We start from the raw sequence: 15,865 nt of genomic DNA on the forward strand, positions 1-15,865 counted from the left end.
CAAGTAGATTTTACCGTTGCTTACTTCCGGGAATTGTTAAATTCCCACTGAGGATAGGCAACATATCTAGAAAAGGAATTGGTGGAAGGAACAAGCTAGTTAATATCTATCTATCTATCTATCTATCTATCTATCTATCTATCCATCTATCTAAGATGAAAGTCAAGCGGCTAGTGAGGAAATGGAGATTCAAGCCTTGGTTTCCTTCTATTGTCATGGGAATGATAATGTTCAAATAAATCAAACCATGACCATTTATTGTGTGATTAATTTATTTATAGTTTTTTCTGAACGAGAAATCCTGTCACATTTTAATCTCGTGAGATCTTGTGGCACAAGATCCTGTGACCCCCTAATAATAAGAGATGGTAATCATTTGAAAGAAGAGAAGCGATAGTAATCATTTGAAAAAAAAATCATTATTTTACAAGCACCAAGTCATAATATTTTGAGGTAAAAAAATTATTTTAGAAGCATCAAGTTGAAATATTAAAGAAAAAGGAAGGTTATTTTTTTATCAAAAGTCATAACATCATGAGAAAAAGACAAAACAAAGAATAAATGTGCAATTAGGTTGGGAAAAAGTTATAATATCATGAGAATAAAGTCAAAATATTTGGGATTAAAGGCATAATATTACAAGATTTTTTCTTTTTAATGCAGAAATGAGCAAAAAAAAGTGGAATGTAAGAAGAAAAAGTTATTAACAATACATTTTGTCACCTATTTTACAAAGCTGCACATGGAGGCTGTTTTTTTTTTAAATGTATTAAACGTCTTAGCGTATCTACATGAGTTGGTTTATACAATGCAAAACAAACATCAAAGTGGCCACTGAATTCTTTGATTTTTCTGTATGCGGCCCTCAGTGGCACCCCTGGTCTAAACTTTTGGAACGAATTAATGACAATAACCAAGGTATATAAACGATAAATGAACATTTAAGTTTACTCCCATCTTCATTGTTCCCAAAGACACGATGTGGCAGCGAGACACCACACGGACATCTCCTTCCTGTTTTGTCATGAGTCATTTCTTGAATTCAATAGTGTTTCTCAACCTAATAACCCAAAAGAGTTTCAAGTGCCAGCATTTTGATAAAGAAGGTGAAAACCACTAATTGAACTGAATTGAAGACATAACGTACAACAAAACAGGAAGCTGGTGTCCGTCGGATGTCTTTGGGTACACTCACATCAAAAATGACGTCTTCGGTGAAGGTAAACATAACCTTAAATGTTAATTTATCCCTTTCATTCTTCGTCTACATGCATTTAGAATTGTTTTATGCATGTAAAACTACAAAAACGTGTTTAGTGTTAACATATTTGAGGGTTAACCACTGATGACAGCAGAGATGGGCTCCGTAACTGACTTCCGGTTCTGGTTGCCATTTTGTAACTTAGCAAGCTAGCTTCTTTGTTAGACAATAAGGACGTTTTATGCTAAAAATATATAAACAACATAGTTGGACTCATGCAGTGTAGTAATAATACAATAAGACCCTAATCGTACGCTAACCGGAAAATGTATGTAAACAGAGGCAACATTTTGGCTTAAACATTTGACGTTAACTGAAAAACACGCTAACTGGTGCAGACACTAACCGAGGTTCCACTGTGTTGAGATTTGAATCCAAGCAAAGGCCAATTTAAAGGCACTGAGATTGATTTTGGTAGTACGGTCACAAGTGGGGCACCAGAATGCAACAAGGTGGATTTTAAGTGTTCAAAATGTCAAGCTTTAATAATAAGAGTAATAAACACATCTTCTGTTTCCAAGTGTTTTTTAAAAAAGGCAGGATGGCAGGTTGGTTTGAAATCCAAACCGCCATCATTAAACAGCCTTTTACTGTTGCTATGATGACCAGTAGATATCAAAGGCTTTTTAAATTCACAACCCTCCTGAGTGCTTGAGATTTCCTCAACAACTTCACACTGGATGCATTGTTTGCTATGACTAAGTAGAGTCACTTGACGTGAAGCACGAGCTCAAACCCAGCTCAAAGCAAACCGTCGTTTTCTGTGCAGATAGGTCGGGTCGCAGGAGTTCAGAAGGGTTCTGGTTTCTTGCTTGACATTATTTGTGGATCCCCAGACTTCCAGATTAAATACCGCAGGGCTAATAAATCTCCAATCCCATTAGGGGATCCTCAAGGGGGGACAATCAGCATGGGCTTGATCACAGCATTTCACATTTTCATTTCCTTAATGGATGCACAGTGACCCCACAAGGGTTTATGAGCACTTATTGAGGGGAAATATTCCTGCTCTCAACAACATGTTAATGTGATCTAAGTCTCCATGCCTCCACTGCTGCCTGTGGCCTTACAAATAAATAGCAGAGCAGATATTAAAGGTTCAACACAGCAATAAGATAAACATTGTTTATGCATGCTTGTGAGAGCCACACAAATCAGAGACACATCTACATATCTATCCTCAGCATCCGGTGGATTTACTGCTGTGGATTTGCATGGGAAAACATTTCAGTCACCTGTCAGATAAATCACCCAATGTGAAGGCAGATGCTGCAGCACGAAAGAATAATAATACAGAGGGAATACATAATTCTAAACATTTTAGCCGACTGTAGGTTTAACAGGTCGAGTGAAAGCTTGTATTGCCAGGGCGCACTTCATAAGATGCATTTCTAATAAAAAGCAATGCACAAACATGAGCGCAAGTTAGTGAAGCAGCCGAATGAAACCGCATTTTGACATGATCAGCACCATAAGCCAATGAAGGTTTAATCAGCAGCTGTCCATAGCAACACATGCCAACAGTTTTCAATGTGTCAACTTGTTTTCAAGTGGCAAACACCATAAAATGCATCCCACTCAGTACTTTAGTCAGTAAAGTCTAAAGGCAATTCGGGGATGCAATCAGAGCATGCTAGCTATTGTAAGAAAAACAAGATAGCTGCTTTAAAAGAATTCAGTGGAAGCTCGAAACTGTAATGCGGCTAAAGTCACACAAGTCACAGTTTAAGCAAATTATTTAGGAAAAAATACACCTCCACACCGGACAAGACACACTGTATTATAATGGAACTTGTGAGACTTCAGCTCAGTGACCATCTAAAGCACAGGTGTCAAACACAAGGCCCGGGGGCCAGATGTGGGCCGCCACATCATTTTATGCGGCCCGCAAAACCCTTGGAATAATGCAGGTCAATAATGCACTTCACCTTTGCCCTTCTAAATGTATTTGATCCGTCATTTTGACAGAAAGTGGTTCTTCTAAACGTCAGTATTATCTAATCATGCAGAAAGATGTTCCGAGCATTTTTCAAAAACAAATACTTGAATGTCTGCTTGTCACCATGACATTCTCACTTCACTTCTCATTTCAAAGCAAGTTATCCATCAATTTGTTAGTAAAAATATAATAATCTAATGCAGGGGTAGGGAACCTACGGCTCGGGAGCCAGATGTGGCTCTGTTGATGACTGCATCTGGCTCCTAAGACATGTCTTAACACCATAAAATGTGTTTGTTTTAATTTGTTTTCCTGACATTTTAAAGTAAAACAGTACAGAAATCACAATGTTAAAAATAGCATTCAAAATATGCATTCTAATGCATTTTAACACATGCATTTGATTTTCTAGCGCAATGCCAGCCGTCCTTCCCATATTTTCCGTGTCAGACACCAAAACTTGATTATTATTGGGGTCGTCCCTCCTTTAATCGAATAGTCAGCTAGCTAATTGTGCAGAGACAATCCTTTTGACGAAAAAGGAAAAGAAAGTTACGGAGTAGGGCGCAAAACCATGCAGCACCAGAAGTCGCGTTAATGGTAAAAAGTAATGAATTTATGATTGGTTAGCTTCAATATAACAACATTATTACAAAGAATAAATTCAGAGACTTATTATATTCTAAAATTGTTGGTCTTTCTTAAATATACACACATTTGGTTGTATTCTGTGTTAAAAAATATGATATGGCCCTCACGGAAATACATTTTAAAATATGTGGCTTTCATGGCTCTCTTAGCCAAAAAGCTTCCCGACCCCTGATCTAATGCATGGGCAACTGTGTAATAATATTATGAGGTTATATTCATATTTAGATTCATAAGAACTGACAGTTACATGTGGCCCGGTGAGGGCAGCCGTAACTGCGATGTGGCCCTCAATTAAAATGAGTTTGACACCCCTGATCTAAAGGATTAAATGAACAACTGGATTTTGACACCTGTTACTTTCTGTTACAAAGTACACCAATAGTAAATAAAGTGAACATATAAAGAAGAAGAAGGAGAATATGACTATACATCCTGTATGTACATAGCATATTACAGATAATTATAATTATGGTATTTACAATGTTGCAATGTTACAGGTTACAAATTCACAGTGTTACTTCCAGCACAGTTTGTACTGCAAATGCTCATGGGTGCAAATAGCAGTGGTTTGTAATATAAATATAGATAAATATTGAAGTAGTACAGCGGTGCCTTGGTTAATGTCATTAATCCATTACAGAAGGTCCGACTCTAACCAATGCAAATTTTCCCATAGAAAATAATGTAAATCCAATCAATCCATTCCAGACACCCAAAAATGTGAACACAAAACACATTTCATAGACAATATTTACCGTTTTACATGCAGCAAATGAAGCACAAATACTTACAAATGACAAATGAATGGACAACTAAACATTTAAAATCACTTTTACCTCGTTTTATTGGGGAAAAAACGCCACAAAACCCTCAATTAACAAACACATTACTCTGCTGCAACCACAATTTGCGAAATTGTAAAAAATGATCATCAAACATCAAACTAAATATCAAGGTTCCGACAAACATGCACCTTGCTGTTTAATATAAAAAATGAAAAAAAAAACAACCGCTGGCGGTAGTGACGTTGCGGAAGTGTGCCGGCGAGGATGCCTTGTAAGGTATCTATGTGCTCTGTTTGACTGCGGATACCGCGAACATGCTACGCTAAGTTTGAATGCTTATGTTTTGTTGTTGAAACCAGAAATGACTGTTAGTGATGGAAAATGAGACAGGCAGAAACACAGACTGTCACCCTCGATTCACAGCTGGGTTGATAGACTGTTACACTGGAACCGGAGTACATGTGTACGCATGTACCGCATGCACCACTCCGTCACATTTAAACACCTCTGGAATGACGTGTCTTCTCTTTAAAAGCCGTCTTCCACCCTTGTCTCGGTACGGCCCATCGCCTTTCTCTTTTCTGCGGTCCATGTGTTTGTTGCGTTGTGTATCTCTCTAGTGCAGCAACTCTGATAAAAACAAACGCTGTTGTCCTAAAATGGCGCCCGCGGGCCACAATGCATTGCGCAGTCACGTGCAAGTGTCGCAAGATTTCATCTTAGCCAACTGATCCAAGATGGCAGCGTAAACAAATGGTGAAACGGTATTTTGGATGCTAAACAAGTGGCACAATTTTAGCAAACATTTTGGACCTTGACCGAAAAACGCGGTAACTGAGGCGGACGTTGACACAGGTACCACTGTATATACAAAACATATGTACATACAGGTCAGCTTGTGGGGGAAGATACTGTTTTTGTGTCAAGTTGTTTTGGGGAACAGTGCTCTGTATCCCCTACCGGAGGGGAGGAATTGGTACAGTTTGTGGGCGGGGTGTGAGCAGCCCGCAGAGATGTCGCCTGCCCTCTTCTTAGCCCTGGACTGTTCCAGTTCTTTTATGGAGGGCAAGCTATTAAAATGTTACTTAAAACTAGGGGTTTATCAAGCCGATACAAGGAATTATGACGTCATACCGATAAATCCAATAACATTTAAAAAATAGCTCCTATAAGGATCAACAAAAGCTTACCCGTACTGTGCTGTCGGTGGGTTAGCGTGAGCAAATCAAGTGCTCCTTTTCTATGACATGCCGCAAATGGCCTGTCGTAACTTACCTTCGGTTAGGACGTCTCAGTGTTTCGCACAAGGACATTTCTCCAAATGTTCTGCAAACGTTCCACGAAGAGGGAAAAAACACATCGCGCTTCAAGACATTCAAACCTTATTAGCCACCTGAAACACTAGCATCAATTTACCATCGTTTAAGCAATTTTGTCCGCTAGTAAAGCCCTTTGTACTTCGGAGCAGCCGCTATTTTTTTGCTGCCGGGCCAGTGTGTGTGAAGATGATTGACCTGCTGCTAAAGTTTACAACAAAGTTGAATTGAGCAAATATTAGGGATGATGTTATGGGTAATGCATTTTTGCCGAATACAAGCATGAAACGAGTACATCTTGTCATTATCCGTAATCGTGATGAAAGAAAATCCTCATTATGTATTCACTCTTCACGCTCTGTGATTGGCCAGTCACACACAGCGATCGCCCCTCCCGAGGCAGACTGTGCAGGCTGGAGCCACAGAAGAGTTGATTGGTCCCTCATTCACGTACACGGTACAATTGGCAAGATAAAAACGGCTCGTGCGGCGTTGCTCACCGCCTCCACTATATTAGGTTTTCCTCAGCTCGCCTCTATTTCGATTTGTATCTAAAGTTACTTGGTAAACTTGTTTTGTAAAGTGCACAGTGCACAAAAAATAATGAAATAATAAAGTCTTACAGACCACTTACACACATACACAGTACATATACAGCTGAATAATAAATAATAAATATAGCCACTTCTTATCAATCCATGTCTATTTCAGACTTAAAATCATGCACCATTTAAGCCCCACCCATTTCCGGTCAAACCAGGCCCACTTCCGGTTTATGGCCCGCCCACTCCGAGTACAGATAATTTAGATGTGTGAACATATACCGATACAGATAGTGGTGTACTCGCTCATCCCTAGCAAGTATACAGCTCTAACTGGCCACTTTTTAAAGTTAAGTTTATAACTCATCAGCATGTCCACCAACAAGTCTTCAGTAAAGTTCAAAGTGATGTTAAATGTTCAGTTATCCATTTCATTCGTCATTTATACGTATTTCGCTGTGTTTTCTGCACGTAAAACTCAAACTGTTCTCTGTAAAATGTGCTTTGTGTTAATATTTTTGGTGGTCTGGAATGGAATTGGGTTTATATTACTTTTTATGGAAGAAATTGTTAGGTTTTCCACATGTTTCGGTTTTTGTCTTCTGGAACGGATTAATGATGAAAACCGAGGCTGCACTGTACAGTTAATAAAGGTTACCCTGGAATTGACAAAGCAAATTTCCATTATTTCCTGGCTGGCAATTTCCACATTTCGAACTTCTAAACACCGCAGTTGCATGCCAAGTGCCATACAATACTGTACAAAAGACACCACTAATTGTATTAGGTGGGAAAGGGACCATGGAAGAATCCATAATAATTTGGGGAGGATCTAGATAAGGGTGCTATTACAGAAATGTATTATTAGTGGCTGGGTCACTATGGTATCAAAGGAACAGTCCACCACCCCCTTCACGGGCGCCCGCAATGTAATGGCACATACAGTACGGTACTGTAGGCTCAGTGGACAAAACGGCTACAGATAGCCTGTCAAGGGCATGCAGCCACTGGGCTGGATGGGCCACTGACAGGGCGGTAATTGAATGCCAGGCTGCGTGGCTGAAGGTCACATCACAGAGAACGTATGAGGGTAGTACAGTACATGCAAGCGTGAAGGTGATGGCGTCGCAAAAACCCTGATATCCTTATGTCATTGGAGATTGAAATTACAGTATTTCAACTGTACAGTGTGCAAAAGAATCCAAAACAATATGGGTCATATGTTAACATGCAATCTGCAGAACTCAGACATGAAATTCAGAATATCGACTAAATGAGGATTTTTTTTGCCCGTTCTTAGTCAGTTAGTTAAAAAAAAAATACACAACTGCAATTTCCCAAGGAGGACCTTATTACATTTTGGTAGATACAGCACTTTATGGTCAGATTTGACCGTTTTAAGTCACTCCTGCCCCAGAACACAAATGGCAGAGTCCTGTCTTATACCAACGTCAATGAACCAGGAAGCAATGCCACTCTAGTTAGTTTTAGAACGTCCTTTTGTATGAAAAATAGGCATGAGTGCCAAATCCCATAATCCACTATAGGGAAAATTAATGGTTGATATTTCCAAATGCTGTTCTCAATGTTCTGAACTCCTGTTTCCATGCCAGTCATGCATTGAGCAGAATAATGCTGACTGGAGGACAGCGCCTCTTGCTGGTTACAGCCAAGCAGTGCACTCCATTTTGCTTAAATTGCTTCAATACCTAATTCTATGATGAATTAACTATTCATTAAGGAATGCGACAAAATCACAGCGTATCTGCTTTAAAAATGCTCATTTTTTGGAACCCAAATTAAATTGTGATCTTAACCTCTCAAACACAAACACTGCTGGACTAAAAACCCTTAGTAACCTTTAGCTTCATACATGTTGCACATCTTTAGCATATCTACCAGAAGACACAATGGAATTCTACGTTCCATCACAAGAAACTGCAGGACTGCACTCTGTCGACTTTTACAACCCAACACACCACGCCGGCATTTGAGCACGCTTCACAATGACCCCCCCCGGTGTCTGCTGCTTCAATCCTTTTTTGTGCAGCGATCATTCAAGATAGATCTGCTCTCTTCATTATTTAGCTCTCTTTAATTGCAGAGCCGCCTGCTCTGATGTGCAATGCTTAGTCAGGGATGCGATAGATGTGCTGACACCTGTGCAAAGCCCAATGCAGAACACAGAGAGAAGAAAGATGGTGGTGGCTTGCCAAAGGCACAAAGGGCGAACTAACATAGTGTAGCTTCCAACTGCACATTACAGGACACCTTTAAAAGCATTTTGACTGAGCTATCTTAATGCTAACACTCACTGGCCACAATATTGGATGTACTTCCACAATCAGTAGTATCCAGTACGCTGGACATGCATACAACAAATTGCAATATGTTTCCTGCACAGACCATGTAAATAAATGTTAGTCCGTTTCAACTATCGTCTTCAAAAACCAAGGAATGTGACCGAGATACTGTAGGGCTGCAACAAATGATTATTTTCTTTGTCGATTAATCTGAAGGGGCCTAGTGGTTAGCATGTTGGCCACACAGTCAGGAAATCGGGAAGATCTGGTTTCGAATCTCCATTGGGCATCTCCGTGTGGAGTTTGCATGTTCTCCACATGCGTGTGGGTTTTTTACCGGGTTCCACCCACATTCCAAAAACATGCATGTTAGGTTAATTGGTGACTCGTTAGTAATAGTCGTAATAAAATAATTAAGATGTGATTAAGGCCGCGCAGTGGCCTAGTGGTTAGCAATTTTGGCCACACAGTCAGGAGATCAGGAAGACCTGGGTTCAAATCTCCGTTGGGCATTCCTGTGTGGAGTTTGCATGTTCTCCCCGTGCATGCGTGGTTTTTCTCCAGGTACTCCGGCTTCCTCCCACATTCCAAAAAAAAACATGCATGTTAGGTTAATTGGAGACTCGAAATTGTCCATAGATATGAATGTGAGTGTGAATGGTTGTTTGTCTATATGTGCCCTGCCATTGGGTGTACCCCGCCTCTCGCCCGAAGTCAACTGGGATAGGCTCCAGCATACCTGCGACCCTAGTGAGGATAAGCGGCATAGAAAATAGAAATTTTGAAATGCTCCAGTTTTTTTTAATGGGCTTAAAAGTGACATGGTTGTCAAGATAATCATAGTTTTTTTAGACAAGAAGCAACCATATACACTACCATGTGGCACAGTTTCCCAAGGGAAGTGATCATGTTCTACCAACGAACCACAGCTCCCCAGTCCCGGTAGCACTCATGCATCCCTGAACCAAGACACTACCCCCAACATGCTTAACTATTGGAAATTCTCCTGGTACTCACTTGTGTTGTCAGCTATTCAGATGATAATGGTTGTGTGTTGAGTAATTTTCATTGGATAGTAAATCTACTACATTGACTACTCTAAAGTATATCAAGTTTAATTTCTGTAGTACAGTCAAACCTCGGTTTTCACACTCCAATTTTTGCCCCAATTTCCCCCCGGTTCTCATACACCGCCTCAGTTATCATACATGTTACGCGTAACAATTTGTTTGCACTGTACTGTATTACACAAAATCAAGTGCCCAAATAAAGCACCCTACGTGTTGGTGACTGTCCATTCATTTTTTACTGAGTGCGTCATGGGGCCAAAGAAAATGGGAAGTGCCAGCAATTTGATGAAGAAGGTAAAAAACACTATTGAATTAAAAAAAGAACTCATCCCAATGTACGAATATGGTGTCCCCTCCTCACTGTCTTCACCGACAAGAGTCTTCATTCGGTTAAAAATGATGTTAAGTGTTCATTTGTTTCATTTGTTGATTCACCATTTAGAATTATTTAGCATGGTTTTCTGCTATTAGTATTCTTTCTAAATGTATTTTTTGTTGGGTGTCTGGAACAGATGATTGGATTTATAGATTTTTCCTGAGGGAAAATTGGTTCTTTTTTCATACGTTTAGGTTTTTTTTTTCGAATTAACAACGATGGAAACTACAAGTCTCTATATGACACACAATGTAAAATCTACCTGACTCCCCAGACTCCAATCCGGGTTCTACTGGTATGCCTTTGATATTGTGATTGACAGTCATGCCACCTTCAAAAATACGATCTAAATCTTGTTTTTTATCGAGCCATGTCGTCCAGTGACAAATGTCTTAGTCATGGTTCTCGGGTGGAAAAAAAATCAAACAATAACTGATGATGACCATCTGGCCCAAAACCAGTTCAACCTATGCTTTACAAAAAAGAAAAAGCAGCCCAGCATGGAAGCGAAAACTGTCGCCATCAGTGCCTGAAAGTAGTCCTTCAAAGAGCAACACTTTGCCAATGTCACTTAATTACTGCTAGAGTGCCACCAGAGTGGCTGTGCTTCACTTTGATTGGTTGCCAAATCACCGTTGACTTTGTTGGAAGTGACCTCCAGCCCTCTGGACCATATGCTGCCTCTCCGGCGAGTACTTGGCAGGAAATAATAATAAAAATGAAAACACACTTCCTTGACCATCCATTTACTGCGACTGTTTGTTCCTGCCTGAGCTATTTTAAAACAGTCAAAAGGAAGGCCCCAGTTTTCTTATACGATTCGGTTTTTGGCCAAAATTTTGCCTCGGTGCCTTTGGTACGTTGAATCTTGTGGTATTACTGAATTACTGGATGGACTAATCTGAGCATTGTGCGTTCATTCAGCCATCTTGGATCAAACACTCAACATCTGTATCCTGTATCCAAACATTCATTTGGCAAACTCAAATGAGGATGTTACACAAACTAGTCAGTTCGCCAGATCAACAATAGGGTTCCATCCATCCAATTTCTATACCACTTGTCCTCACTAGGGTCACGGGGGTATGCTACCCCAGCCTATACCAGCTAACTTCGGGAGACGTGCATATTTTGGAATGTGGGAAGAAGCCCAGAGAAAACCTACGCACGCACGAAATACGACTGTGTGGTCAACATGCTGAACACTAGGCCACCATGCGGTCCACAGTAAGTTCCATTCTGGAAGAAAAAGGAAGAAATCAAGGAAGCCAATGTTGCGAAAAGGTGAAACATTCTGAACGAAAGAGAGATCACAAACAATCGAAGATGTTGACAAGTTGTTCTTTTTTTCTCCGCTCCATACCGTCTTTGCAAACTAGAATCTAGAGGTAAAACTGATGTTAAAATGTTCTTTTATCCATTTCATTCGCCATTTGTCATTATTTTGCATTGTTTTTTGAGTGTAAAACTAGAATTATTCTCGATAATATGTACAGGTATTTTTGAACAGACTAATTGGATTTACATTATTTGCTACGGGAAAAATTGCTTTGGTTTTCGTACATTTCAGTTTTTCGACCGAGGTAGCACTATATATGCTGCACTCCAATTCATTGCTTATGCAACTGAACAAACACGCGTCAAATGACAGATCTGGCATCAGTGGAGCAGACATTTAAAGTACTGCTACTGAAAGCACTGCAATATGCGACACAAAGTAGAAGCTCATAAACATCACAACATTGACCCACAAAAAATTGATTAGAAAAAAAATGTCAGCTGACAAGAAAAGCGCGTGCCTCGCTGCAGGGAGAAAGAAGAATGTTAGCGAAGAGCTGGACAGAAAGCTTTTAGAGTGGAGCTATGCTATGCGGGACAAACACAACATAGTAGTGTCCAGATAAGATATACCATATTGGTTTAATTAAGTACAAATAAGACAGTATTGCACCAGGTACCAGTGGATTTCAGGTTGAAAAATCCATAGAAAATGTCGTAGAGAAGCGTGCAAGAAAAAAGATGGGAGGGGGAAAAAAAGACTCAGATGCTCAGCAGCTGACTTGTCCTGAGGCTTAACCATGCAGGGACCGTTTGCCAGTTTGCACAACACCGACTGTCAGGATGTTGCTGTGAACATGCAAACACGTCTGTATTTTTTGTTCTGTTTTACAAAAATATGAATAACTACCCAACTTTATTCCTGTCCTGAAAATGTTTCCTTTTCACCATCAGATCTTTGCCCACTGGCTTCACTTTCTATGTTTGGCACCAGCCTGCCCCCAGCCACATAACAGAAAAATAATCCCAGTAAAGTTGACCCATTTACTTGTCTTGGCAGCTTTGATTTTTTCTTACGGATGTCAACATGACATGAACGGTCATCAAACAACTGTTTTCATTACTAATGGCTGATTGGCTCAGACGAATTATAAGGCTCTACTTCCCTATAGCAATGTGTGCAATTTTGTGTCGATTTTGTATTGAGGTGACCAAAAACTGTTCCATACCCTTACGACGGTTACAGGGGTTAGGAATCTGACATAGCAAAATTAAGACAAGTAGGCTTCACACACGTCAGAATTACTGATCGGCAGTCAAGAAACTGATTCAGGCATTCTTGGGTCCACTTCAAGTACAGTAGGCCATGTTTAGCAAGTGTGAGTGGTCCTTTGATCCAACTTACAAGTCATTATTGACCAACATCACCATGCACAACAGAAATAATCAGAACGACTCGAAAATATAAGTGGAAATAATCCACAAAGTCACTGCCATTGTGACGTGCAGTGTGTATGTAAATAGTGAATGAGGCATGACTGATACTGCTCTGTGGTTTCACATACAGTTTCTACACGTATATTAGGGGTGTCCAAACTTTTTCCAGCGAGGGCCACATAGTGAAAAAAAATGACAGCATGCAAGGGCCACTTAAAGCAATGGATGGATGGGTAGACATCTTCATTAATATTTCAAGTTTATGCTTTTCCTAATATAATTACGACTTTATCCTCGTAAAATATAAATCCCATAAAACTCCCAAAAAAATACTTTTTTCATAATAACTTAATTTTTTTCCAAACTAATTTTGCTAAATTTGCAACTTCTTCATTCTTTTTTTCTATTAAGACTTTTGAAAATGACTTCTAAAATGTTTTTTTCCCCTAATATTTCAATGCTTCTGTTTGTCAGAATATTATGACTTTACTCTCATTTATTTAAAAAAAACTTGTAGGATGACAGCTTTTTTCTCATATTCTAAATTTATTATCCTAATATTTCGACTTTATTCTCATAAAATTACTGATGGGTTTTTTTTCTCCATTTTTGCTGTTGTTTTCTTGTTTAATTGTATTTTTACAACATGCCATGGGCCAATAAAAAAACAGTTAGGACACCCCTGCCGTACAGTATATGATCAAATAGTGGCCTCCATTCCAATGCCCCATTCCGTGCCCCAATTAATTGCCAAGTGCATAGTCCACTTTTTTAAAAGAAGGTGCCAATAAGTACTGGAATTATCTTAAAACTTTATAGCCAAATATCCACTTTAATATCTCACCTAAATTTAGTTAGCCTTTCCACCAGGTCATTAATAGAGGCTCGGCCAACTTGCCAATTAATTGCACAAGGAAGATAACGCAAACGTCTTTATATCCTCTTGCTAGTGTTAAAAAAAAACAACAACAAAAAACCCCACAAAATTCACATTAGCATGGTCTGCAACTGTGCAGCAGGTGCAAACCGGAATAGACACATCACATCACAGTACAGCTCACATCTTAATCAATTAATGCCTCAATCCCCTGGTATCGTAATGTGTGCGGACTCTTCACATGTAAATGCCTGGTAGTCTCTGCATTTGTGTAAATAAAACGCAGGTATTTGAGCAAGCCACACTTGTGTGTTGCAGCCTGTGTCACCTTCAATGCAGCATCCAAAGCAGACGCTCTCACATTAGCAGAACAATGTATCACAGGTTCTCGCTGTGATTCTATGTGTTCATTTTGGAGTCAGACGTGTGCATGCAGACCAGTTTTGACTGGGTATGTGGGGGTCACTGGGATCAGTTACCAGGCAACAGCTTGGCGCCTGTCTCCCTCGTCTGGGCATGAATGGGAAAGCAAGGTTAAGTGAGTACATCTGTCCGCACACATGGAGTACTCCTGTAAAAAAATGCATTTCATGCTTTAGATGATGCATCACTGCTTATCTGTACACACGATAATATTATAGCATGATAGTCCCATCATGTATGAATCTCATACATGCAGCAACGGATTGATTGTCCAATTGGAGAGTCCATTTTATCTGACACATAATGCATTATTTAGCTACTTGGCCATCCGGAGGGCTCAGACGGTCACACCCCTTTCAGGAGTACTCAAACAGGACGGTTGTGCTATGATCCCATGCATGCACACGTTTTGCCATGCAAACAGGCCTCAGCTGGTGGATAGATTGAGACAGGAGCCATGATCGATTGTTGGCTGCATCTATGCACATGTGTTATTGCATTGAATTACCCTGGGCTGAACTTTTTTGTGTAAAAGAAAAAAGGGTTCTTGTCAGCTCACATTGCAAGAAAATGCCATGCATGTCTCAAGCAGCAGCAGCAGCAGCAGAAGAAGAACGCGCGCACACACACACACACACACACACACACACTTACAGACACGCACACACACACGCACAGATGGTGTGCAAATACAATGTGCGGGTATATTGCACTTCAACTCACCTTGAGCGGCCGTCCCTCTGATGCTGAATACACTTGCTATCAGAGTGGCCACATACCAAATCATAGTACTATTGCCAGCCAGCTATCGCCACGCAAAGTGCCCCGTTCGCTCGACCAAAATCTCTCATATTCGACCTTGCTGCGCCTCCCTCTTCTTTAGCGACAGCCGCTGCTTCTCACACATCCGGTGTTGTCTCCCCAGCGTAGCCTCCCTTCATCCCTTCCCTCCCCCGTCCTTCCATCCGCATCCTCTCCCGATGAGACACAGCACCTGCACCGCCGCGCTCGTCTCGCCACACACGGAGCCGTTTTTTTTTTTTTTTTTTTTTTTTTTTACGAGCGGCTGAGCGGAGAGCCCGGGAATGGGAAGCGCAGCCCTCCCTCCCCTACCTACAAGTCCCACCCCCTTTCTCTCACCTGATTGGTTGCGGGTGGGACCTCTTGGCGAGGATTGGCTTCCTCGTGAGAGAGCCTCCGTGCGCCTCATTCAAGGTGAGTTGGAGCGTGCCGTTGTAGTGGAGCCGCAGAATCATGCGCACTGACAGGGAGACACGTCGTGGACATATTTGCACCACCATCTCGCCTGGAAAATACAAAATTAATACATCTAAGACTATCCACGCCCATCGTACACGTGCACGAGCGCCAGATTAGTCTATTCAGTGTGTGTGCACCGTGTCTGCTGGGTGTAACATGTTGATGGGTGTGGCGACAAAATAATGCAATGCTTCCACAACCACGGAGATGCAGCAGCTTCCACATGGTTACCACTGATAAGCCTGCCACTATTCAACACTCCACCCCCCCAACACCCTCCTTCCTCCCTTCCTTCAATGGATGCCTCTCTACATGCATGCATGTGCACACAGGGATGAGGATAGACT

General features: G+C 40.8%; 1 protein-coding gene across 5 annotated transcripts in view; it reads right to left on the reverse strand.

Annotated features, from left to right (window-relative positions):
* igsf9ba (immunoglobulin superfamily, member 9Ba) overlaps positions 1-15,254 on the reverse strand; it is a 95,096-nt gene extending 79,842 nt beyond the window's left edge. For 4 of the 5 annotated variants that reach the window (XR_008573260.1, XR_008573261.1, XM_054795343.1 and 1 more), the window contains exon 1: positions 14,982-15,254. Coding sequence is in view for 3 of the 5 variants with exons in the window: in XM_054795343.1 (XP_054651318.1) it covers positions 14,982-15,045 (64 nt within the window). In the remaining 2 variants the exon portion in view is untranslated. The remainder of the gene's footprint in view (positions 1-14,981) is intronic. The other variant, XM_054795344.1, reaches the window with a different exon arrangement.
* Between the last annotated feature and the right edge of the window lie 611 nt (positions 15,255-15,865).

Source organism: Dunckerocampus dactyliophorus, chromosome 12 (genome assembly GCF_027744805.1).
Source record: "Dunckerocampus dactyliophorus isolate RoL2022-P2 chromosome 12, RoL_Ddac_1.1, whole genome shotgun sequence".
In the NCBI taxonomy this organism is placed as follows: domain Eukaryota; kingdom Metazoa; phylum Chordata; class Actinopteri; order Syngnathiformes; family Syngnathidae; genus Dunckerocampus; species Dunckerocampus dactyliophorus.